This window comes from Equus quagga, chromosome 11 (genome assembly GCF_021613505.1).
Source record: "Equus quagga isolate Etosha38 chromosome 11, UCLA_HA_Equagga_1.0, whole genome shotgun sequence".
In the NCBI taxonomy this organism is placed as follows: Eukaryota; Metazoa; Chordata; class Mammalia; order Perissodactyla; family Equidae; genus Equus; species Equus quagga.
Window position 1 is genome coordinate 82,293,338 of NC_060277.1, and position 27,733 is coordinate 82,321,070.

At 35.0% G+C, this 27,733-nt stretch overlaps 1 protein-coding gene across 2 annotated transcripts in view; it reads right to left on the reverse strand.

Moving 5' to 3' along the window:
- Window positions 1-11,002: 11,002 nt before the first annotated feature.
- The window catches only part of BRIP1 (BRCA1 interacting helicase 1), a 197,122-nt gene continuing 180,391 nt past the window's right edge, over window positions 11,003-27,733 (reverse strand). Inside the window, exons 19-22 of one of the 2 annotated variants that reach the window (XM_046674510.1) lie at window positions 24,897-25,226; window positions 23,139-23,557; window positions 18,132-18,218; window positions 11,003-11,064 (exon numbers count right to left, since the gene is read on the reverse strand). In XM_046674510.1, coding sequence (XP_046530466.1) covers window positions 11,026-11,064; window positions 18,132-18,218; window positions 23,139-23,557; window positions 24,897-25,226 — 875 coding nt within the window. In that variant the 3' untranslated portion in view covers window positions 11,003-11,025. Of the gene's footprint in view, window positions 11,065-18,131; window positions 18,219-23,138; window positions 23,558-24,896; window positions 25,227-27,733 lie in introns of those variants that run through there. The other variant, XM_046674511.1, reaches the window with a different exon arrangement.

Consider the following 27,733-nt stretch of genomic DNA (forward strand, 5'->3'; position numbering starts at 1 on the left):
GGAATGAAGTTGTTTATAGTATTTCTTTATTATCCTTTAAAGTCCATAGGATCTGTAGTAATATCCCTTCTTTCATTTCTGATATTAGTAGTTATTGTCCTCTTTTTTTCTTAGTTAGCCAGACTAGAGGCTTACTGATATATTCAAAGAAGCATCTTTTGTTTTCATTGATTTTCTCTATTCATTTCCTGTTTTCAATTTCATTGATCTCTGCTCTAATTATTACTACAGTCATGTGTTGCTTAATGATGGGGCTATGTTCTGAGATAGACGTCATTAGGTGATTTTGTCTTTGTGTGAACATCACAGAGTGTACTTACACAAACCTAGATGGTATAGCCTACTACAAACCTAAGCTATATGGCACTAATCTTATGGGGTCACCATTGTATCAGCAGTCCTAATTGACTTAAATGTCATTATGTGGCACATGACTGTATTTTTTTGCTTACTTTGGATTTAATTTGCTCTTCTTTTTCTAGTTTCCTAAAGTGGTAACTTAGATTTTTATTTTAGATCTTTCTTATTTTCTTATATATGAATTCAATGCTATGCATTTTTCTTGCTGCTTTCAATATTTTCTCTTTCACTTTTGTCAATTTGATTATGATGTGTAAGTGTGAATTTCTCCAAACTTATCCTATTTGGAGTTGGTTGAGTATCTTAGATCTGTAAATTTTTATCAAATTTTGAAAATTTCACCCATTATTATTATTATTTTTTAAAGATTTTATTTTTTTCCTTTTTCTCCCCAAAGCCCCCCAGTACATAGTTGTATGTTATTCGTTGTGGGTCCTTCTAGTTGTGGCATGTGGGACACTGCCTCAGCATGGTTTGATGAACAGTGCCATGTCTGCGCCCAGGATTCGAACCAACGAAACACTGGGCTGCCTGCAGCAGAGTGCTCGAACTTAACCACTCGGCCACGGGGCCAGCCCCATCACCCATTATTATTTTAAATAATTTTTCTGTGACTTTCTATTTCTCTTCTCCTTCTAAGATTTCCATTATGCATATGTTATAATGTTTTATGGTGTCTCACAAGTTTCTGAGGCTCTATTAATTTTCTTCATTTTTCAAATTTGTTTTTTTACTGGTTAATCTCTATTGATCCATATCCAAGTTTGCTGATTCTTTCTTCTGCCAGCTCCAATGCGTTATTGAGCCCCTCTGGTAAATTTTTCAATTTCTTGTTGAAAATTCAATATTTTAGATAATACATTGTAACACCTCTGGCATTTGGTCCATTCATCCCTAGAGATTGTTGTTGTTTGTTTAGCAAATTTCTTGGACTAATTGTGTAGGTTCTGTATTCCCTGTCACTGAATTGTTCTACCTTTTTTTTTTTCTTTTAAGCTCTTTAAAAAAAAATTTTATAGCCTGGGTTCCTAGGTTCACTTCTCGGCCACTATGAATTTAGTGGTTGGCTAATAACCAGTCAGATTTCCTGAAATACCTGGACTTTTTTGTCTATCCTTTGCCAAGGGAATCTCTGTGAAAAGCATACCTTCAAACTTCATGCAGTTTATTAGACAGATCTAATCTTCACTTCCTTCTTGTGCAGGGTCTCAAAGTCAGCTAGAGGTGACTGACTGGGGCCTTCTCCTTTCCCATGTCTTTCATGAACATGCACATAGCCTTGTTCATGCAGGGGAACTTTTAAATCCCCAGGAGTACATCAGAAATTTTCAAAGTTCCCTAGAGCTTTCTACTTCTCTAGGATTTCCTGTTAAATTCCTGGCCAACTCTTGTTTGCATCAAGTGAAAACAAAGCCTTGGGTAACTCTGAAGTTGCCAAAAGGTTGCTATTGTTTCAGTAACGTCCTGGAGGTGGGCTTTTTTTTTAAATTTAATTTTCACTCTGTTTTAAATCAAATAGCTACAACATTGTGGGAGTAGAGATTTCTTAGGGAGCTGCAAGTTCAGACTATTTGTCACTGAGCTGTGGGGATGTTGCTTTATTTTTTTTAAACTGTGGTAAAATATACACAACAAAATTTATCTTAACTATTTTTAAGTGTACAGTTTAGTAGTGGTAAATATATTCACAATGTTGTGCAACCAATCTCCAGAACTTTTTCATCTTGCTTCTATACCCATTAAACAAAAATTCCCCACATTCCCCATCCCCTGGCAACCACCATTCTACTTTCTGTTTCCATGAGTTTGACTATTCTAGATACCTCATATAAGTGGAATCATAAGGCATTTTTCTTTTTGTCACTTAGCATAATGTCCTCAAGGTCAAGGTCATATGTCAGAATTTCCTTCTTTTTTAAGGCTGAATAATATTCCATTGTACACATATACTACATTTGCTTTTTTAAAAAAATTTTTTTATTGGGTTCATAATAGTTTACACCAATGTGAGATTTCAGTTCTACATTATTTCTTGACTGTCACCACATAAGTGCTCCCCTTCAGATGCTGTGTCCTCCCCACCCCCCTTCCCCTGGTAACCACTGAACTATTTTCTTTGTCCCAGTACTTGTTTATATTCCACATGTGAGTGAAATCATCTGGTGTTTGTCTTTCTCAGACTGGCTTATTTTGCTTAGCATAATTCCCTCTAGGTCCTTCCATGTTATTGCAAATGGGATGAATTTGTCTTTTTTTCTGGTTGAGAAGTATTCCATTGCATATATATATATCACATCTTCTTTATCCAATAATCGGTTGATGGACACTTGGGTTGCTTCCATATCTTGGCTATTGTGAATAGTGCTGCAATGATCATAGGGGTGCATATGTTACTTCGGATTGTTGATTTCAAATTGTTTGGGTAGATACCCAGTAGTGGGATAGCTGGGTCATATGGTAGTTCTATTTTTAGTTTTTTGAGGAATCTCCATACTGTTTTCCATAGTGGCTGCACCAGTTTGCATTCCTACCAGCAGTGTGTGAGTGTTCCCTTCTCTCCACACCCTCTCCAACATTTGTAATTTTTACTCTTATTGATTATAGCCATTTTAACAGGCATAAGGTGGTATCTCAGTGTAGTTTTGATTTGCATTTCCCTGACGATTAGTGATGTTGAACATCTTTTCATGTGTTTATTGGTCATCTGTATGTCTTCTTTGGAAAAACGTGTGTTCGTCTCCTCTGCCCACTTTTTGATCGGGTTGTTTGCTTTCTTATTGTTCATTTGTGTGAGTTCCTTATATATTATGGAGATTAACCCCTTGTCAGACATATGATTTGCAAATATTTTCTCCCAATTTATACCACATTTTATCTATTCATCTGCTGATGAACATTTAGGTTGATACCACCTCTTGGCTATTGTGAATAATGCTCCTGTGATTAATGAGAGTACCACTATCTCTTCAAGAGCCTGTTTTCAATTCTTTGGATATACCCAGAAGTGGAATTGCTGTATAATATAGTAATTCTATTTTTAATTTTTTGAGGAATGATTTTGCTTTTTAACTGAGTTCCAGAGTGGCCAGTTCTTTCCACTGGCTGTGAAATCGATAGATTTCAACAGCTACTGTACTACTGAGCTAGGGCAGGAGAGGGGATGGGAATATCCCCATCTTAAAATGTCACTGACACTGTTGTTCTACTGAGGTACAGCAGTTTCTCTTGGACAGATGATTTTTCAGTTCATTCTGTGGCTTTGGTTCATTTCCAGAGTTTGAAATAGCTGTTAGTTGTTTTGCCAGTATATTCACCATTTTTGTGGGAGAGTGAGTTCACCAAGATCATCACTCCACCATTCCAGAAGTTGATCTCCTACAATATTTTAATCACAGTGGTCACCCCTTATTCATGGTTTTGCCTTCCACAGTCTCAGTTACCTGAGGTCAATCGTGGTCCATATTAAACGGAAAATTCAAGAAATAAACAACTCATAAGTTTTAAATTGAGTGCCATTCTGAGTAGCACAATGAAACCTCTCACCATCCTGCCCCATCCTGTCTGGGACGTAAATCATCCCTTTGTACAGCATATCCACACTGTATATGCTACCTGCCCATTGGTCACTTAGTAACCATCTGGGTTATCAGATCGACTGTCACGGTATCACAGTGCTTGCTTTCAAGTAACCCTTATTTTACTTAATAATGGCCCCAAAGTGCAAGGGTAATGATGCTGGCAATTTGGCTATGCCAAAGAGAAGCAATAAAGTGCTTCCTTTAAGTGGAAAAGTGAAAGTTCCTGATTTAATAAGAAAAAAAAATCATATGCTGAGGTTGCTAAGATTTATGATAACTTTTATTACAGTAAATTGTTATAATTATTCCATTTTATTATTGTTGTTAATCTTTGATTGTGCCTAATTTATAAGTTAAACTTTATCATAGGTATGTATGTATAGCAAAAAACATAGCATAAATAGGGTTGGGTACTATCTGTGGTTTCAAGCATCGATTGGGGGTCTTGGAACATATCCCCAGCAGGTAATGGGGGACTACTGTATTTTTAACTTTGCTGTATGTTTTTAACATTTGCTAAGGTGAGATCTCTTCATTAGTTATTACATTCAAATCAATTAAACCTATACCTTCATTTGCAAAGAAGTGACATCTTTACACTATTTATTTTTCTCATCCCATGACGCAGTATCTACCTATTTAAGGCTTTTATTCTCAGACTGCTTCTCAGCCTCCATGTCATTTACAGGTGTACACACTTCCATCAGAAGTAGCTCTCATTATGTAGGAATTCCTCACAGTAAGTGTTCATACTCTTCCCTCCACTTGAAAATCACTGCTTAATATCTTTCAGAAAAGTTTTATCATTTTCATCATATAAGTTCTAAACATTTCTTAAATTTCAATGGACTTTCCAATCTTGTATGAGGAAGTGATATTCCTACCATCCTCTAAACGCTCTAAAACACTCTTAAATACTTAAAAGTAAAAGTGAAAATTATCTTGAATATTAGTTATTCCAGTTGTTTCTTCCTCATATAGAAGTTATTTTAATTATGGTTCTATCACAAGTACACACTGTTTTACAAAAAATCAGCAGTTGCATTCCTAAACCGAGTTGCATACTCATTAAACAATGAGAGATTTGAAATGATTAGTTTGAAGTTATGGAGTTAGTGTGTGAGTTTAAGATTAAAATAGAAATTTACTAAAAGATTTGAATAATAATAAATATGTAGCAAATTAACTCACTGGAGAAAATATCCAATAAATTTGAATCAGGCAATTATTTAAAATAATTACCGAAAAATTTAGATGATCAGTTATAATATAGTTGCTTAACCCTTTCACTAATGATCACTAAAAGTGTGAATGGTTTCTCAACTATATGAAGGAATCTTCTAAAGAATCTAGAAGTTTAGAAAGGTAAATTCTAAGGATAACAACAAAATTTCTGAAGCTTTAATGAAATATAAGGGGAGAATGAATTATTAAACAGAGCATTTTAAAATCATTTATTTAGAACTAACTTTTTCTTTCATTTACAGACACATATAAACCAAACTGGGAGATGTGAAAGAAAGCAGGTTTTTACCAATTTCTATTGGACCATTACTCTTGTTGATCTTTGGATGCAACCTGAGATTTTAGCTTATCTTTCATCCTGCTTTAGAGATATTGCTATGGCAGTGACGTAATGATCCCAGGGTATGTCTAATTCTTAGGCAGAAGTGCTGTCTTACTAAGGAGGGTTTGTATGTTTTGGATTGACACAATGTTCTCTTTTCATAGTTGCCAAATAGGATGCAAGTACTTGCTATAATATTTTTTACTTCTTTCTTTCTTTTTTTTTCTTTCAGATTTTCTTCCTTGTCACTGATTTACTCTTGGTCTTCGAATACTGCTTCCACTGAAATAAAGGCTCCAAGCTATACACATGTAGGTCCATCATCAAGCCATACAGGTAACATGTGAATACATTCCTACTACTTTTTCTGCTTATACCACCTAAAACAGACAAAATATTTTTACGGAGTAATGTGATTTTTATTGATGCAGCCATTTAAGGAATAGTAGTATGCAAACCCTAATTTAACAAAAATACTACCAAAAAAAGAGAGAGGGGTTATAAATAGATATAAATGAGAGAAATAAGACAATAAGAAAAAATAAATTTATAGAAAATAAAAAAACTAATATTATTCAGTGGGTGCTTTTGAAGATAAAAGGAAAAAGGGAGATGTTAAGAATTATAAATCAGAGAAAACGTAGTTTGTTTACTCCGCGTGGTAATAAAAATATATCTTCCACAAGCTATTAAGTTACATATGATGCATCCAGGTTAAAAATATTAACATCTGTAGAGCACATCTCACGTTCATCAATAAGATTGCTAACAATAGCTAAAAAAAACCACCCTCAGTAAAGCTAGAAACAGAACTAATCTTTCATTTTCACACAGTACATTTGCATGTACAGTCATTTCAGATTTTAAATCTCAAATATCTTCAATATTTAAAAAGAATGATTATAGTAAAACGAATAAAAATAATATCTGAATTTTGGTGTTACTATTAGGAAAGACTGAACAAGAGAATAAAAAGTAAGTTCTCTCTCAGTAACACAGGTGATAGTTATGTTCAGTTAATATATATAATAAATGATGTAATTTCCCAACTCATTAATATGAGTATGATATGGATAGATATGATATGGGCATAACTATAAAAGAGAAAACCATATTTGAAAGCTAATTCCCAGTGGTCCTGACCAAAATAAGTTTATGCTTATCCTCCTGTCTAAATTTGTTATCAGGCAAGACAATGGAACAAAACGTTGTTACAAAATCTTTATTACATTTCCAATTGGGAAGAGTAACTTTTAAAACATAAAATATATAACCCTGCCAGAACTTTTCAATGTTCCCAAAATGCCAATTTTACCTTCCTTGGAAGAAAGACAAGCTCTATTTTTTTCCCACAGAGAAGTATTAATTGTAAGGCATAATTCACCAGCCCACAAAGGAATAGTACTTAACTATGCTCTTCCTGTGAGCATTCAATTAACTGTATGCTTATAAATGGCATTTCCTCTGAATGTGTATTGAAACCACCTTATAAAATCCACAGGAGTAGACCATTTCTTGTTGCTAAGGGACTATGATACTATTTCATGATGCTAAAATGGGAATACTATAGTTTAAACTGTTCATATCCCTAGCCATTATCAGACAATTTAAACACTAAAATAATGTTCTAACCTCTAATTACATACTTAATGTTGGGATAATGAATGATCCTGTACTTTTTAATAACTAAGGATTTTTAAAGCAATATCAATAGTAATAATATTATCATTATGATTCTTGTTGCATGAACACTTGCATCATGCCAGGCACTATTCTAAGTGTTTTATAGGAATTAATTCATTTAATCCTTGTAACAACTCTATTGGTTAGGTATTATTATTTCCCCAGTTTTGCATGGAAATAAACTACAGCACAGAGAAGAGAAGTAACTTGCTCTAGGTCATGGAGCTAATAAAGAGGCAGAAGTAGAATTTGATATTCAACCGGTCTCATTGCAGAGTTCACATTCTTACCTGTCACATCATACTATACTAAGAAAACATTTTTAAAAATCTTACTACATTTAGTTACCTAGGATTTGATGTTTTTTAAAGTGTTGTTATTCATAGTTCTTTAAGAAAAAACCTAGTCTTATTCATAGAACATATTTGCTGAAAGTACTTCCATCTTCTGATGGAATTGTGTTTATAACCAGATTATTTACAATTACAACTTTGAATCTGCTTGGTTTAGGGATGTCCCCTAGCAACTGACATTGAGTTGGAAATCCGATCCTTATTTTACAAGGCTAATCTTTGGGCCATGTCTTTGTCTCCAATGTATATTTAATCCTGATTAGGCTTAAATGAGCAGATTAAAAAACACACACAGAGATAAGGCAGAATTGCTTTAACAATGCAAGTTTTTGAAGTGTAATTTCACTGCAATGTGGAAGCACACTGTGTCTAATTTTTCTATGCTGCCGTATTAAATGGCTTTTTAGTGTTGGCTTCGGTATTTAACGGTTTAACGCCAAATTTACTAAAGTACTCTGTCTAGGAATAGTCATCTTTAGTAATGTATCATACTTTAAATTTGTTTCTTTTCATTCAAAGAGAGAATGGGACTTATTAATTATATTTGTCTGCAGTATAGCAATACTTTATATATCTTCATCATAACATAAGTATAGTTATGCATAAGCAGCTTCATATTAAATTTCAAGAACAAACATACATAAACTTACCCTTGATTCAGCAATGTTTCTAGGGTGACTTATTTCAGCACCAATTAAAAGACATGGGAATGGAGACTGGTTGATACAATTTCTACATTGTAAGTATCTGGTTAAAGAACATTCTTTCATATTCCAGATGGCATTTACAGATAAACCTGTTTCCATGCCTATGAAAAATTAAAAAAGACTTTTCATAAACCCTGAACTACCAGATTCAGCATCTCAATTTCACTTATAAAGGTCTATTAGAAAGTGGAGTGGATGTTAAGACTAGATAATGTTTTTGAAAACTATTAGCTTAACATTTTTAAAGGAAAAAAAGAAAAAGTGTAACTTTAACAATCTTTAACACAGAAGAGTACAGAAAATAAGTTACAAAAAGAATAATAGCTTACATTTGCTAATGCCTATTATGTAAATTCATTATTTAATTTTATTCTCATAGCAACACTATGAGGTAAGTATTATTGTCCTAATTTTATGGATGAGGAAACTGAGTTTCAGAGAGTATAAATTAAAGTTAGAAAGCAGTAGGCTGGGATTTAAAATGTCCAAATCCAAAATCCATGCTCAAGCCCCTTTGGTTTAGTGACTTTCTAAGAGTCAAAATAGTTTTCAAGAGAAAAATGTAATTCTTTGTTTTCAAATAAAACTATGTATAATTGAGAACACTATTAACAAATCTCCATATTCTACAATAAGAAAATCTGTCTACCTTAATTAAATGTGAAATGGTCCCTTTTAAAATTTTAACACCAGTTAGTTTTAAAACAGAAATTTGATTATCATATCTGTATGATGTATGATATCATACATATCATATGAGAAGGTAATCTTTCCCATAATAGAGGTTATCATAGAAATTACATGAAAGATTCATATTCTAAGAGAAGACTATTTTAAAAGAAATTTTTAAAAATGCAAATATTTCCTCAACAATTAGAAATAGCAAAGTAATTTTGCCCAAGCTTCTACATTGGAATATATCTGTGGGAGCAGTGTTCCTGTTATAGCACACTCGTAAAAATAATAGGTATCATTGTTATACTTCTGTTTTCAGGACCATATTCTTTAGTTGAACAATCCACCAAATAATTCTCAAATATGCAAGGATAATCTTCTCTGTGCTGGACTGCCTTTTCTACAAAGTGAGTAAAACTCCAAGTTTCCATGGAGAAAGTAAGAGCTCCAGGTGTTGAATGAGAACTTGCTACCTTCTATAGGAATTAATGGTACTATATAATAGAGTATATAATAGAGGTGTTCCATCATGGCAGAGAGAAGACAATAGACCAAGAGAGAACCTCTCTCAACACACTTCACTCTCCTAATCTCTTTTGGGATTGAATTACATTTGTGCCTGGAAGTCACTGTAAAAAGAGGAGTGAAAACTCAGAATGAGGAGACATTGGATGATGTAGCTCAGAAAAATACTAACAACATAGTTTTTTACTTCAAGCTCAAGGGTATACAGTTGAAATGGGAAGAACTTATGTAATAATAAGACTATGAATCTATGCAAAGTTGTAGTTCTCAAAAAAACTTACCATCTTCCATATTGCACTAAGCCAAAAAGTTCTTAACCACCACATATTCATTTTTTGATAAATGAGTACATTCCCACAAGAAAGAATTTTCAATTCCAGAAAAAATATTGAAATTGGTCAAAGCTGCAAAGTACTAAGGGGAACATTATTGGAACCATATGATCTGACCATATGTTTCTGCAGACATTTGTAACCAAAGTAAACATTCAGACTTGTTGTGAATGGTCCACTTTTGAGGAAGGAGCAGCAGGGAAAATCCAAAGTTATAGTTTTAACTGTCTTTTATACTTAAGTATTGAATGAATGGATATTATCACAGCACTTGTTACCCTCAGATTTTAAATGAGTAGAAATGGGAGTTTAGATGAATCCACTGAGAAAATGTGTAAATAATAGATGCTTGATTGTTTGAAGTCAGCATTTTGGAATACAAATAATATGCTTATCCTTGACCATACTGCTTCTAGGAAGAGTGGATAACTTCCAGGATTATTACTGGGTAAGTGCAGGGCCTAGGATAAAGCATAATGTGTGGCCTAGTCCCTTCTATACAACATTAGAAACAAGTTTTAGCAGAATAAAAATGAACACAATGAACAGCATTGAAAGTGGTTGGCAAATTGAAAAAGGGCAGTTGGCAATCTGAGACAGATTTATGCAAAGGAAAAAAGGACTTGAGTTTATGGGTCATTTGTTTGTATGTAAGCACCCATCCCATTGTTTTTTAGGATAGCTGGTGGAACCCAGTCCCTTTTATCCTGTAGATTGCTTCCATGAGTTACTGCCCATCCTTTACCTAGGTCAAGCCTGTCAAAGCATGAGAGCTGGATTATGTGGGCCTTGGGAATGTTTTTTTGGATTCATTACCAGACACAGATGCCACATCTGTCCCAATGTGACATTTCTTACTTACACACTTCTTAGTTTTGAACTGAGTTTGAGATTTTACTTTTTCTTCCTTTGCAATTTTTAAGACAGTGGGACATTTTTAAAAAGCATTTTTAAAATTGCTTTTCATTTTAGAATTCACATAAAAATGAAAAAAGTACCTTATTTACAATTGAAGCCTTTAGAAAGTGACAAGGAAGCAGGACAGTCATTAAGTAAGTTTACATTCATTCTTCACTGAAGTGTGATAAACCATTACCATGGTTTTTAAATGGTTAAGGGCAGTCAGCACTGTCATTGGTAACATAAAATAAATTTTCTTCTTCTGATGTGTAGTCTCACTTGAGCAATGGCAAAGGGATTTTGTGCAATATAATTTAACACTGAGGAAGATTCTTTGGATTTTTATCAGCACAGTATTCTTAGAAAAAGGTTGTTTGAAAATTCCTAAGAATAAAAAAAGGTGAGAAAGATTTAGGAAAAGCATATCACTAACAATTATATTAATTTCCTAAAAAAATACTGCTGGTTGTAGTAATTTATTAAGGTTTATTAATTTATCACTACTTATTAATATACATATTTGTATATGTATGTTAGTCTACCAGAAAGCAACTCAACGGAGAATTATTGCACATAATGGTAACAATAAAACAAGTATACTATCATTAAAATCTATTATCTTCAGTACTGCTTCTCATAATAAACTCTATAGTTAGATGCAGTCATAAAGAATGCGACTGAGTGGCTTTTTAATTAGTATCTTAATTTGTTAACTTCTCGGTTATTGAAAATTGTACCTTTCTCTAAGAATGCCTTGAGAAAGAGGCTAGGTCAAGTTAATATAAAATAAACCACATTAAAAACAGTGTGGTGTGTTGCTATCAATGACCTTGGTCTAGGTACTAAATCTCTCTGGGCCTCAGTTACCTCATGTTTAATATAAGGGAAGTAGATGATTTGTAAAGTTCTGGCTTACTCGAAAATACTAAAACAGTAATAAACAATACAACAAACAAATCAAAGCAGTACCTAAATAGAAGTAGTTAGTCTTGATACTAGCTCAACACAAGGTTGACATAAGGGAAACCATATTGTAGCAAAGAAACCATATTGTAACTTTGAATGACTTCTGATTAACTAACCCACACAAGCTCTGTAGATTTTATGGACCCTCCCAGCTGCTATAAATTGATAACTTTATTCTTCTAAGTTCTTTGGGAATGTAATGACCACCAGGCAGAGAGTCTGTGCTGATTGCCATCATCAATGACAATTGGAGGATCAGGGTATAGGGGTATAGGGCGTCTCTGCATATCCAGTAAAACAAACGACTATCAGGAACTGAGACAAGATGTCTGCCCCACCTGGAGATCAGATGGAGGTCCCACTGAGATTAGGTCTATTTTTCAGGGACTGTTAAAAATTTGGGTTGTGTATACTTCTTATCCTTCTGGTTGGACACGATTATAAATTGTGCTTTTAGATGTTCCAAAACTGTTGAGTAAGATACAAAATTCTAATAATACAGAAACGTCAACATGAAGCCGGGAACAAGAGAATATTTGCAGATGAGTGCTAAACAGTTTCATTCCTCTAACCCAGATCTATGCCCCACTTCAGCAGGAAGTAGCTAGATGGGTCGTCGCCTGAAATCCAAGAATGAGGAATATCAAAGAATAGGAGAGATTGAAACCGGCAAAGAGTTAGCCATTGATGATTAAATAGCTAGGAAGGGGTTTTTCCTTTCTGCAATTACTGATTATAGCTTTTAGCTGTTTAACCCACACATTGTTAACTGTGCTGTTTAGGCAATATGCTATCTGACTCCCACTAGGTTCCTACAGATAACATTTCCCCGGAGCCTAACTCACCATGGTAACGGGTATTTGAGCTGTTTTTCAGGAATTAGAACCCCTTGAGGGCTGGTTGAGACCACCAACTCATCAACTGGGCCCATGCAGATGTCCAATAGGTGACCTTTTGATGTCAAGAGGCTAAAAACTCCACCCTTGGATCATGCTCACACCACCATTTTGTGAGCACGCATCCTATAAAGAGGCATGGAGTCTCACTACGCTTGCGCACATCATCAATTACCTACCTCTCCCCACCTCCAATCACCTACCTCCACATTTCAGACCACCTTGTCCCCCCTCTCCCATAAATACCCGAGTCCCTATTTTCTGGGAAGTGGATTTGAGACTTATGCTCTCGCTATCTCACACGGCTGCCTTGTGATTAAACTCTCTGCCCAATCTTCTTGTCTTGGTGTTCGGCTTTCTGGGCCGTGGGCAAAAACAAATCTGGTGCAGTAACAATCTCAAGATAGCGTGATTCAGTTCAGTTTGTGGAACTGAACAGTGCCATAAATTGGGTGCTTACCATTTTAAACCATGTATCACATGCAAGAGTGACAAAGACAACCAAGATCTTATTTTGTAAAAACGTATAAATCTGGTACAGAAGACAGAAGCAAAATAAGTAACAACATAGTGTTGAAAATACTATGTTGAAGTTATGTACTAGGGGGCCAAGAAAGTTAGATGAAATACACTTAATGAGTTGGGAGGACATGGTAAGTTTTCAGAAGAATAATAATGCCTTAGCTGAATTTCTCAGGATGAGCAGGAATTTGCCAGGTAAAGGAGAGGAAGGGAACTAAGCATGGGTGGAAGATCATTAGCAAAGGCAATGGATCTGAAACAGCACGGTCTGTTTTTAAAACTATTCTTAAGTATAAAGTTAGCAAAAGGTGGCAGGAATGAGTTTGGAGATGTTGACAAAGACCAGATCACAAAAAGCCAGGTCATGCACAAAAAGCATGTCTTCATGTGGAGTTTTGACTTGACTTTGTATATAGAAAGATTTTATTTTGTTTTTGTTTTTGCTGAGGAAGATTTGCCCTGAGCTAACATCTGCTGCCAATCTTCCTCTTTTTTTTTTTAAAGATTTTATTTTTTCCTTTTTCTCCCCAAAGCCCCCCGGTACATAGTTGTGTATTCTTCGTTGTGGGTTCCTCTAGTTGTGGCATGTGGGATGCTGCCTCAGCGTGGTCTGACGAGCAGTGCCATGTCCGCGCCCAGGATTCGAACCGACGAAACACTGGGCCGCCTGCAGCGGAGCGCGTGAACTTAACCACTCGGCCACGGGGCCAGCCCAATCTTCCTCTTTTTTTATGCGAGCCACTGCCACAGCATGGCCACTGACAGAAAAGTGGTGTAGGTCCACACCCAGAAACTGAACCTGGGCTGCCAAAGCAGAGAGCACCAAACCTAACCACTAGACCACCAGGCCTGGCCCAAAAGGTTTTAAACAGGTGAGTAAAATGGTCGGATTTGCATTTTAGATTGGCTAACTAGCAACAAAGTGGAAGGTGGACTTTAGAGGTAATATTGGTGGCAAAGTGACTAGTTAAGAACTATTACACCAGTCTAGAATACAGATTATGAGGATCTGAATTAACGTAATCACAGTGAAGATGGAAAGTAGGGGAGAGTTGAGCAATATAGCTCAACTCAAAAACTTGTATGACTTGCTAGTTTAAGATTTGGAGAACTACATGAATGATGGTGCTACCAGCTAAAACAGGAAAAACAGGTTTCAAGAAAGAATTGTTTTTATAAATTGAGTTTGAGTGCTATGGGGCATCCAAGATGTTGAGCAGACAGTTGGATGATGGGTCAGGAAGCATCAGCATATAGTTCAAGAGAGGATAAGATTATCTGGAGGAAGCATATCAACTGGGAAGGAAACTGGGCTGAGAAAAGAAGTGACATGGAAGTTTAGTCCAGTTACTGCTGGGTGAGGGGAGACAGAGGGAACTAGTTAGGAAAAATACATGAGCTGAAAAGCATGTTGAGAATCAAGTTAAGACTAGAAGCCATAACACTGTATGGGCACCAATCCACACTATTATACAACCTTCTTCAGTAGTGTTCAACTTTCTAGATATAGTAACAGCAAAGGCAGACTGCATTAAACTAAGTTTGGGGATTTTTCAGGACTGGGACAGTAGAATGACAAAGGTGGATAGGAGTTTGGGACATCAGCAAGAGAATATTCCCAGTGACTGACTATGAAGTCCAAACTTGCAAGGAAGGAAGTGAAGATTGAAGAAGGCTAATAAACTGGCAGAAAACTGAGGGAGTAGGTATAGAAGGAGGAATGGAGTAAAAGCTGGAAGGACAGAAGATCAGAAAGGTGATCAGAGAGAGGGATATTAGTGTTCAAAGTTGTATGAGTGAGGAAGTTTTAGGGTATAGTCAATGGAAGTGGGTGGATGAAATGGAGGTGAAATCATGAGAGCTGAAGTCAAGAAACTGATGCTTTGGTAGTAGCTAAGTTGGTAAGGTGTTAAGAATCCGGAATTTGAAGTTATGACACCTGGATACTAGTTCTGACTCTAATTCACTAGTTAGCTATGCTACCTAAGGCAATGTTAAATTTTTTGGGTTGTTTTGAGAAGATTCCTTTTACTCATCGAAAAATATTTACTAAGCACCTATTATGTGTCAAGCAGTATTCAATGCTCTAGGACTATTTCTGCCCTCAAAGAGCTTATACTCCTTAATGGATGTGAATATATCTTTGTTTATATTATTAAAATATTGCTAGATGATTCTGGAAAGTACGCCTCTGGAAAAAAATAAGATAATGAGCCTTGCTTTCAGAATTCCAAGACTAGATCTTTCCCAAAGAGATTTTAGGAAACAAAGGTGGATTAAAATCAATATGAAAGTACAAAATACATCACAACAGTGGAAAGATGGGGCCGGCCCAGTGGCACAGCACTTAAGTGCACACGTTCTGCTTCAGTGGCCCAGGGTTTGCTGGTTCGGATGCTGGGTGTGGACATGGCACCGCTTGGCACACCATGCTGTGGTAGGCGTCCCACATATAAAGTAGAGGAAGATGGGCATGGATGTTAGCTCAGGGCCAGTCTTCCTCAGCAAAAAGAGGTGGATTGGCAGCAGATGTTAGCTCAGGGCTAATCTTCCTCAAAAAAACAAAAACAAAAACAAAACAGTAGAGCACTGTGACCTTGATTGTGGTCTCATTACATTCCATTTTTTCATTTATAAAATGAGGATAATACTACCTGTGTTGCTAACTTTGGCAGGCTATTTTGAGAACGAAATGAGCTAATGGTTATGAAAGCTCTATGATACACTACATGTTATACATTAAAGTATAACAGAAGTACTTGCTATGTTCTTGTTTTGTTCCCTTTAGATAGGTTAACGCTCAATAATCCAGAGTAGAGAGGCTAAAGGATCTGAAGATGGAAACATGAAGAAAAATCGCATATCTTAAATTTCTTCAAGAACATATTTCAAAATTATAAGCATTTTATCACTAAAAAATTAAAGAGGGGCTGGGCTGGTGGTGTAGTGCTTAAGTTTGCACGTTCCGCTTTGGTGGCCCAGGGTTCACAGGTTCGGATCCCGGGTGTGAACCTACATACCGCTCATCAAGCAATGCTGTGGTGGCATTCCATGTACAAAACAGAGGAAGACTGGCACAGATCTTAGCTCAGCGACAATCTTCCTCAAGCAAAAAGAGGAAGATTGGCAACAGATGTTAGCTCAGGGCCAACCTTCCTTACCAAAAAAAAAAAAAAAAAAAAAGAAATTAAAGAAAATCTGTTAAGGGGGCCGGCCCTGTGGTGGAGTGGTTAAGTTTGCGTGCTGTGCTTCAGCGGCCCAGGGTTTTGCCGGTTTGGATCCTGGGCACAGACATGGTACTGCTCATCAGGCCATGCTGAGGTGGCATCCCACATGCGACAACTAGAAGGACCCACAACTAAAATATACAACTATGTACTGGGGGGATTTGGGGAGAAAAAGCAATTAAAAAAAAAGACTGGCAACAGTTGTTAGCTCAGGTGTCAATCTTTAAAAAAAAAAAAAAAAGAAAATCTGTTAAGATGCTTCCTGTGCTAAACAATTCTGCTTACAGATCTTCTAACCAGAATCATAATTGTGCATACCACTATGCATATACTCAACAAACACTGCTGTGTGCTTCGCCTCTATTACAACTCTTATCACACTGCTCCACAAGTATTTACTTTTATGTGAATTAGGCTATAAGTTCCTGATGGATATGATCCTTCTCTTACTCATCTTTGGTATCCCTAGAGCATGGCACAGTTCTTAATGCAAAGCAGGCTCTCAAAATATGTCAGATGAATGAGTGGATGGATGAATAAATGCTAGATAATATGGGAAGCTGTCCTTATTCCCAGGGGGTCACAGTGTCCCAGGGAGACAGACTTCTACACAATTAATTGCAATATCATACAATAAATATTACACTGGGGCACAGGCAGGAAAAATTTTGTCCCAGGGTGGTAACGGGCTTGAAAGTCTTACAAACTTGCTGACATTTTGGCTAACCAATTAGTTAATATGAAACTCAATTCATATTTTAGAATCCAATTGTGTCAGAATAATACTGTCTACAGACATCTCAAAAGAATGTGCAAAAAGTCCAACATTCTTTATAGGTACAGTTGGTAAAAGTACACCATTTAAAAGAAAAGAGAAAAGACAATCTCTGGTCCACAACTGAAGTAACAGAAAGTGTGAAGTATTTAATGCTGTTAGGGCAATAAGAATGAAAATTTAGAAAATAGAAAGGTCACTAGAGTCTAGAAATTGGTCAAATGAAATAGGCATATATGAGAACCAAGTATATGATAAAGTCCTGATAGAATAAATACGTTATGAATAGAATGCTCCATTCAATTCACTTAGTCGGTAAATATAATGTTGGGAATACAGAAATAACACAGACCCCCCCCCCCAAAAAAAATTCCCAGCTCTATGGATCTTACATAGAATGTTCTCAATAAAATTTAGGGATTTCAGTGTTTCTTTGATAAAACTTTTTTTGTTGTTTGCAATGTGCACACATTTTAAGATATAAAAATAAAATGGAAAAAATGGAAAATAAATTTTCACAATATTTAAGTTCCGCTAGTAAAAGAATAACTACATATAATTGTTTTTAAAAGAAGCTAAAAAAAAAAAAAAAAGAAGCTCAGAGTGCTTTTCAGCACATGAACCAAATTCTAATAGGTGTATTTGTCCTTTTGAAGGTACAATTTCAGGATACTGAGATAATTTTACTAGATTATTGTTTCAGTTTCCTAAGAACTAATACTTGGACAGTGCTTCAGAATTTATAAAGCACTTTCACATATTGCATATCATCTCATTTAATCCTCAAAATAATTTTCTTGGGTAGATATTGCTCACTTTTTCCCCCCAGAAAACAAAGCTGAGGTCCAAGGAGGTAAAATTATATGACCAAGACCACTCAGTAAGAAGCAGGGCCAAAACTCATTCCTTTGACCCAAAATTCTATCTTTCTCCCTGCCTGATGTAAAAAAAAGCTTTTATGCACTCTACTGCATTTGATACTCATAACGTTTGATCTATTTCTTAAGAAATTATTATTTATCTCCATTTTAAGATGAAAAAACAGAAGTTCAGGGAAATAATTACCTCAAAGTAAGTCAGTAGGTGGATCTGGAACATGCTTCCAAGTCTAAGGTAATGAAGTTCACGTATGCTGCCAATCAGCTTTAAAGACTGAAATATGGAAATATCAATACATCAATCTACTTTATTTTAACTTAGATTAGCCTATACTACGGATGGCACAAAGTAATTTTTTATATTTCCTACCTCCTTCTGCTTTAGGTAATAATTTAGCTCCACAAGCAATACAATAAAGCCCTGACTGGCAAGGCAGATTACTTGGGTCCTTTTACAAGATAAAAAGATCAATGTTTGAAAAGATGGTTAATATTTAAATATGAATACCATAACACTAGTTTGAAAAAAGGGGAAAATATACCAAGATGATACTGGATCCAAAATAATAACAATCAGTATTTAATATCTTTAAATCTTTTCAACTATGTATGACTCATATAAAAAAGATAGACACCTAACTTAGTTTACATAAATGATATGCCACTTGTACAACTTAGTATTTTATAATAGCACGGAGCCAAATGAGACATTTTAATATTGAGTTTTGTAAATTTTGATGTAAACTAATTTCATGTGAAGTGATGAAACTTTTTGGAAAAGCATACGAAAATCAAAATCATATAGACTGCTTAAAAAAGGAAGATCAAGATAAAAAATATGAAGTATTAGAAGAGTACTAAAAATACCTACTTGATTATGCCTTGTTAACAAATATTCCTTTTAGTCAGTATTTAACATTAGATTTTCAAAGGTTAATTTCTGGGAATAGTAAGTTTCATATAGCTTTTGTTTTCTTTCCAATATATTGAAGCTTGTTTATTACAGAGTGGAATTTGGTATAAGATGGGTTGTTTTGGACCTTATCCAAGAGTTTAGTTACTCAAAGCACTTCATTATAAGGTGGTTTCACCAATAAGGTGATCTACTGGCTTAGATCCCATGGATATTATAACAAGGCTCCATTGTAAAGTACAGGAAGCTGGGCAGCTAATGGTTCTATCAAATGAAACCTTAAGAAACAAAATTCTTTTTTTTTCCAGTGGACATGAAAATCGTTTAAGGCTAGAAAATCATAAGCCTAGGTCATCTGTCTAAATTTCCATTTCCTGAAGTGACGTTCTTTATGATATGTTTAATAGCTGCACAGATACTTTATGTTGTGGTTTTACTTCCATAGACATTCATTGTCTGATGTGGTCTTAAACTTATTTTTTATTATGAAAAAGGTCAGTACTAATACTGCCTTTCTATTTACAAAAGACTGACTGCATTTGTCTATGGAAACAGACAAGAAACTACTAAGAATTCATTAAGTTTAAAGTAAAATCTGAGGTAAAAAAGAGCAGGAGCAACAATAATTGTGTGGTAATCAAATATCAAAAAAATGCTATCACTTAGAGATTAAATGACTACAATAACCAGTCTTTCAAGTGATTTGACAACTAGGCACTTTGATTTCATAAAGTTTTATAAAGAATGCTAAAGAATTAAATATTTTGAACATGCTTTACTATGGGAGAATAATGTGACAGTCATATTGCAGAAAGATATGGGAAACTTTTCAAAGAATGGCACCTGAGCTAACGACTGTTGCCAATCTTTTTTTTCTTTTTCTTCTCCTCAAAGCTCCCCAGTACATAGTTGTATATTCTGGTTGTGAGCACTTCTGCTTATGCTATGTGGGACGCCACCTCAACATAGCCTGACGAGCGGTGCCATGTCCGTGCCTGGCATCTGAACCGGCGAAACCCCAGGGCCACTGAAGCGGAGCGCGCGAACTTAACTTCTCGGCCACTGGTCCAGCCCCTGGGAAAGACTTTTTAAAGAATTAATGTCTTGAATAGAAAGATCATAAGAATAAAAACAAAGCCTTGTGAACTTAGAAACAATACCAATTAAAAACCATGTAATAACTAAATGAATAGTAGAAGCATGGTAAGAGTTGTCATGAATTTGCAAAATAATTATAAAAAGTTTTAAATGATTCATCTAAATTGCAAACGTCAAGTTGTGAAACATCTGCTCTTTACACTGTACCTTTCTTCTACGAGTAAAGCCCTTTCTCCAACTGGTAGTTTTCCTAGTTTGTGGCCTGTGTGCTTTATATACTTTCGGCCCTTAAGTAAATTCAGTATTACATAATTACTTCATATGCATTGAAGGGGTAATGTAAATTAGCTGATAAACAATTTCTATCTTATTTATAGATCTCAAAAGCCTTAAAAAAATAAGGTAGCCAAATAGCTCTTCCTTCCTACTGTATAAAGTTTTTTTATTGTTGGTTTATTTATCTATCTATCTATCTATCATTATTGAGGAATGGTTCATATAAAGCAAGGGTGTACTCCAGACATATGATTGACTTAACAACTATTAATTGAGGACTTACCGTGTGCCGGATACTCTCAACTGCTTTTTACATGTTTTAACTTATTTAACTCTCTAAAACATCTCTTTAAAAAGCATGTTAGCACTAATGAAAATGTTCCACCTCCTCCTCTATTATAAAGAGTAATATTATCCTGGTCAAAGTTATGATCTGAGGGGACTATATACCTGTTTCAACAGTGATATCATGTACAAGATCTTTGGAATACCTCTTAGAATTACTAAAAGCTTGTGGCACATCTCTACATATATTCTTAGTAATGGAAATTTTTAGCCTTGGGGAGAATTAGATTTTGGAAAGAATAAATCAAACCCAGGGAAAGGAGATGGTATTTGAGATCAAGTTTGGATAATAACACTAAGGTATGATTAAAAAGTATTGTGCTTGACTTTTCTCATGTAGTTTACCAATTCTTCTAAAGGCAATTTTAAGGGTCCAAAAATGTTTTGATTGCAGCACTGTTAAAATAAATATCTTGCTTCCCAAGTTACTATGCACGCATTCATACAATTATTCTCTAAAGGTTGATGAGTATCATTTCACCTTTTCTACAAAATGGTTTGCTTTATTTTAAGCATTTGGAACAAAAGCAAATAAAAATTGATTCAGAGTAAAATATCAACATATATTCGTTTAAATTACAGATTTTTAATGCCAAAAGGGATTTGCATGATTTTACAGTATTAAATTCTGCATTTCACAGATGAAACTAATTCTCCAAAAGGCATGATGACTGCCAAACATGACTTAGCAAATTAGAGGCAAAGCCAGGAATCAAACCCAAGTCTCTGGTCTTCCACCTGGTATTCTTTCTATATCCCATTACCCTTATCTGTGGATTAAAAACTATACCAGAGAGGAGAAATGGTTTCACTCTTTCAAAACAATTTAGAAATTATCTTCTAACCTAGTGTTTGTAACTTATTACTCACTGATCAACTAAGAAAAATATATAATATTAGGTGAGATCTAATATATCTCAATCTATAAATGAATTCTTTAACTGGTAAATTATCAATTTAAATTTTTTTGAACTATGCTTAGAGTTGTAACATCCAATGCTATCGAAACCAGCTGTAATCAATCTAAATGCTATCAAAATAAAAGTAAACATATGCATATACAATAATTCATTTATCAAAATGAATATAAAAGATACTTGATTGCTGGGAATTTTGACTTTGAAAATAATAAACCACATCCACAACTTGAACAGCTCATAAAATTTCAATTTAAATCACTCAAAAGAAGACTAAACATCCATTGAATAACAGATGTTTCTTAGAAAAAGATCAGTGAATGTATTTTTGAAATGTCAGAGAAGAGAATATTTTATAACCATTTTTGATCAGAACTACAGTTTCATTCACAAAAACATAAACAGAGTCAAAATTTACAGAAAAGTTTACTGAACTCTAAGGGAACATTTTTCAGCTACAATTACATGTTTGGGTTTATTTATCAAATTTATATATGAAGTTTTCTATCTTAATGGTTGCATAATTAAAGCTTTTATGCTACAATATGTCACTTTTTTCCACAGTGATTACGAAGCTAAATAATTAGAATTGAAAATTTGGAGTCCTTCACTTTTTATAACTTTACATAAATTCACTTAAAACATGCTTGATTTGGTTTATAAAACAAAAATGGCAAACAATTTCAATGAAAAATGTATGCAGTTTTCTTCCTTAATTCTTAATTACTCACAAGTAGGCAATTTAATACAGGAATACATTTTTCAAGAAAACTTTGATTTCTAAAAAGAAACTCCTACCGATTTGAGGCAATATGTATAGTGAAATATGACTGAGGTGTGACTAGATTAGAGTGCTGTTAATATTTATGTATCAGTATGAAAACAATTGGGTGAAGAGGACTACAAAATACAAATATTTATGTGAAATTTAAAGTGCCCTAGGAAACTACATATCTTTCAGATTGATTAATTTTAAATTGCGTTTAGCTAAGGAAGACATTGAAGGAAAATATTTTGTATGAATCAAAACTTGAGAATAGTAAAACATATTTCTGAACATAAAATAGACTTTTAAAGAACTCTAATGATAATGAATTAAAGTGAAAATATATCTCAAATTAAAAAAATAACTATGCCACTTATCCAATGTATAAATTATCATTTACAATAGAGTTTAATAGAAGCATGATGGCATATTTTTATAGCTACAGTTAAGTATTACCTAACATCAGGGAACACATCTTTACTTTTGGAAGGAGATTGTTTAAAGTTCTTTATATCTGTTTCATGAGTTTTTCCCAGCTCCAATTCATTTATATGAGTTGTTTTTATGTTACTACCAACGTCATCAATTTTACTTTCTTTAATGTGCATGAGTCTACTCAACTTAGTGCCTGTACAATCCTCAGCTTTCATTTCTCTGACTGAATCCACTCCTGTCATAGTTCTAATTTCAGAGATCTTCAGCTAAAATGTAATTTGAATTATCAACCAATATACTTTCTCTATCAGTTCCAACTAATTAATTTTTTTCTTTATTTGTATCTACAGAATCATAAAGTTCAGGTGTAAAATAGATAGATTCATCTTCTGTTTCTGTTTCAAATGCTGTATTTGAAGTGGAAAGCTTAGCTTCTTCACTTACTAAAGACAATTCAATGTCTGGATCCGGAGCGTCTTCAGAGCAGAGCAGCTGTTTGGAATGATTATTTTTAAGAAGAGTAGCATCAGTCTTTGTTGATGGAAGAGTGGTTTCTGACTGAGAGCATGGTCCAAATGATGTGTTTACTGTCAGAGATGAGGGCTCACACTTATCAGTGAGTGGCAAAACAGTTTTATATTCCTTTTCTGTTTTGAAAGTAGAATTAGAAGCACAAGCCTCTGATGACCTGAACTCAGGTGTTACAGTCAGAATTTTACCAGTAAGATATTGTCCCAAAGAATTAAAGCTAGACCAGCTAACACTCTTTGTCTGTTTGTTGAAGGTTGGGCTTGTGGATCTGGAAATCACGATTTTTTCTGCTTTCACTGTCTGGGCAGACTCTTCCAATAACACTGAGTCATCTATGAATACAAAAATTTAAGAGTATTAACTTTCTGTTTCTAACTAACATAACTGTTATATTAAAATGATTTTCATTGGAAATACTGAAATAATTGTATAGGATACTTAATTTAGAGCCCACAACCAGTAGTAGCAGGACTTTCATCTTAGAATGTAAAGCACAAAATGTTAACTCTGAAAGGAATCTTAGGTTTCCAGTGATTTCTAGCCCAAGTCATAATGCTGTCTGCTAAACTATCAAACTTCATACCAGGGACCTCAGGAATGAAAGAGAAAAGGAAGGGTAAAGAGGAAGACAGCTGAGTAAAGAGGGAACAGGCTATAAAAATTTGCTTTAAAATCTACTAACCAGTGACTGAGAAAAACTGACCTAGACTAATTCCCTTAAGGAACCTTACAACCATAAAGACTAAGATATTTCCTTAAAGTTACAAACAGGTTAGAAATCAGACCCGAACTAGAACCTAGATTCCCTTATTACCAGTAGAATGGCCTTCAATTCACTAGGATAGAAGCATATACTACAAAGTAAATATTTAAAAACTAATATGTTAAACTACTATCATATATTAATTAAAATGATATCTAATGATATACACCAGAGTGTGTCAAACTTTTTCTATAACAGGCCAGACAGTAAACATTTTAAGGCTCTAAAAGTCATATTGTGTCTCCTCCAACTACTCAATTATGCTGTTCTAGTGCAATACATACAACTTACTCAACTCTGCTACTGTGTACAATATGTAAATGAATGGGCATGACTCTGTTGCAGTAAACTTTATTTACAAAAACAGAGAGCAGGCAGAATTTGGTCCAGACATAATAGTTTGCCAATCCCTGATATAGACCACCATATGCTAAAATATCATTTTTTACCATTTAGAAGAAATGACTCTCACTTCCTCAAACTAAGAAATTCATGTGAGAGAAGTTGTCTATAAATTAGATCAATCTTTAATATAGCCTTGAAAAACATCTGCCATTTGAATAGACTCTATTTATCATCTTATTACATATTTACAACCCACCCTGGAGGGATAGGTAAGCAAATATTCCTTTTTCTATTAAGACTCAAAAAAGTTAAGGGACTTACCCATGGTCACAAAGCTAGTTAGTGGCAAAGCTTGTTAATGGAAAGCCAGAAAATATGCTCAGATCGCCTCACAAGTTTGTTCCCATTCCAATACACCATACTATTTCATTATTTTATGATAACACCTTCTATTACAAACCAACATATTTAAGGAAATTAATCTATAGTATAATAAATATCATTTCACTAAATAAAAATGAAAGACTTCTCTACCAAACATAAATGGGCAGAATTTTTCATACTTTTCTCATTTCTGGAGATAACGCTGCCTGGTAGCGATGGACTTTCAGTTATCATTTTAGGACACTGTAGTTCTTGCACACACATTTTTGCTTCATCTTCCCTAGGACTTTCTGGTGATAGATGGCTTGCTGCTTCCAATAAATAAGTTGAGGTATTGTCCTTCAAACAGGCCACTTCAAACGTAGACCCACTGTCCTGTATAGACTTTCTGTCCTCTTTGGATACAGCAACGACCTTTTGGTGCTTTTTGGAAAATTCAGCCAAGGACTCCAGTGCACTTTCAAAGGTAGAATGGTGCTGAATCTGCTGCCGTACCCATTTAGAAAGTCCTAAGGAAAAAAGTAAACCCAGAGAAGAAACTTCGGTTATTTAGTTATTAAGATATTATGTATTAAAAAAAACAGATATTTTTTCTAATCAAGTAATCTACTTTGAATTTAGAATATAGGCATACTTCAGAGATTATGTGTGTTTGGTTCCAGATCATGGTAATAAAGCAAATATTGCAATAAAGCAAGTCACACAAATTTTTTGGTTTTCTAGTGCATATAAAAGTTATGTTTACATGGGGCCGGCCCCGTGGCCAAATGGTTAAGTTTGTGCGCTCCACTGCAATGGCCCAGTGTTTTGTCGATTTGAATCCTGGGTGCAGACATGGTACTGCTGATCAAGCCATGCTGAGGTGGCATCCCACATGCCACAACTAGAAGGACCCACAACTAAGAATATACAACTATGTACCTGGGGGCTTTGGGGAGAAAAAGGAAAAAAATAAAATCTTAAAAAAAGTTATGCTTACGTTATACTGTAGTCTCTTAAGTGTGCAATAGCATTATGTCTGAAAAAATAATGTATATACCTTAGTTAAAAAATACTTTCTTGCTAAAAAATGCTAACCATCATCTGAGCCTTCAGTGAATTGTAATCTTTTTGCTGTAGAAGATCTTGCCTCGATATTGATGGCTGCTGACTGATCAGGGTGGGAGTTGCTGAAAGTTGGGATAGCTGTGGCCATTTCTTAAAAGAAGACAACAATGAAGTTTGCCGCATTGATTGACTCTTCCTTTCACAAATGATTTCTCTGTAGCATGCGATGCTGTTTGATAGCATTTACACACAGTAGAACTTCTTTCAAAATTGGAGTCAATCCTCTCAAATTCTGGTGCTACTTTATCAACCTAGTTTACATAATACTCTAAAGCCTTTGTTGTCATTTCAACAATCTTCACAGCATCTTTACTAGGAGTAGATTCCATCTCAAGAAATCACTTCCTTTGCTCATCCATAAGAAGCAACTCTTTATCTGTCAAAGTTTTATCATGAGATTGCAGCCATTCAGTCAAATCATCAGGCTCCACTTCTGATTTTAGTTTTCTTTCTACTTCCACCACATCTCCAGTTACTTCCTCCACTGAAGTCTTGAACCCTGCAAAGTCATCCATGAGAGTTGGAATCAACTTCTTCCAAACTCCCACTAATGTTGATACTTTGACCTCTTCCCATGAATCACGAATGTTCTTAATGTCATCTAGAATGGTGACTCCTTTCCAAAAGGTTTTCAATTTCCTTTGCGCAGATCTATCAGAGGAATCACTATCTATGGCAGCTTTGCCTTACAAAATGTATTTCTTAAATAACAAGATGTGAAAGTCGAAATTACTCATTGATCCATGGAATACAGAATGGATGTTGTGTTACCAGGCATGAAAACAACATTAATCTCGTTATCTCTATCAGAACTCTTGAGTAACCAGGTGCATTGTAAATGGGCAGTAATATTTTGAAAGGAATCTTTTTTTCTGAGCAGTATGTCTCAACAATGGGCCTAAAATATTCAGTAAACCCTGTTGTAAACATATGCGCCGTCATTCAGGCTTTGTTATTCCATTTACAGAATACAGGCAGAGTAGATTCAGCATAGTTCGTAAGGACTGTAGGATTTCTGGAATGGTAAACAAGCATTGGCTTCAACTTAAAGTCACTAGCTGCATGAGTCCCTAACAAGACAGTCAGCCTATCATTTGAAGCTTTGAGGCCAGGCATTGACTTCTTCTCTCTAGCTCTGAAGGTCCTAGATGGCATTTTCTTCCAATACAAGGATGTTTTGTCTGCATTGAAAATCTGTTGTTTAGTGTAGCCACTTTCATTAATCATCCTGGCTGGAACACCTGGATAACTTGCTGCAGCTTCTATATCAGCACTTGCTGCTTTACCTTGCACTTTCATGTTATGGAGATGGCTTCTTTCTTGAAGCCTCATGAACCAACCTCTACTCACTTCAAACTTTTCTTCTGCAGCTTCCTCACCTCTCTCAGCCTTCACAGAATCGAAGAGCATTAGGGCTGTGCTGTGGATTAGGTTTTGGCTTAAGGGAACATTGTGGCTGGTTTGATCTTCTATCCAGAACGCTAAAAGTTTCTACATATATCAGCAATAAGGTTGTTTCACTTTCTTATCATTGATGTGTTCGCTGGAGTAGCACTTTTAATTTCTCTCAAGAACTCTTCCTTTGTATTCACAACTTGGCTGACTGGTACAAGAGGCCTAGCTTTTGGCATATCTCGGCTTTCGACATGCTTTCCTCACTAAGCTTAATCATTTCTAGCTTTTGATTTAGAGTGAGAGACATGTAACTCTTCCTTTCACTTAAACACTTAGAGCCATTGTAGGGTTATTAGTCATCCTATTGTTTCAATATTGTTGTGTCTCAGGGAATAGGGAAGCCCAAGAAGACGGAGAGATGAAGGAACGGCTGGTCAGTGGAGCAGTCAGAACACACAACATTTATCAATTAAGTTCACTGTCTTATATGGGTGTGGTTCTCAGCACCCCAAAA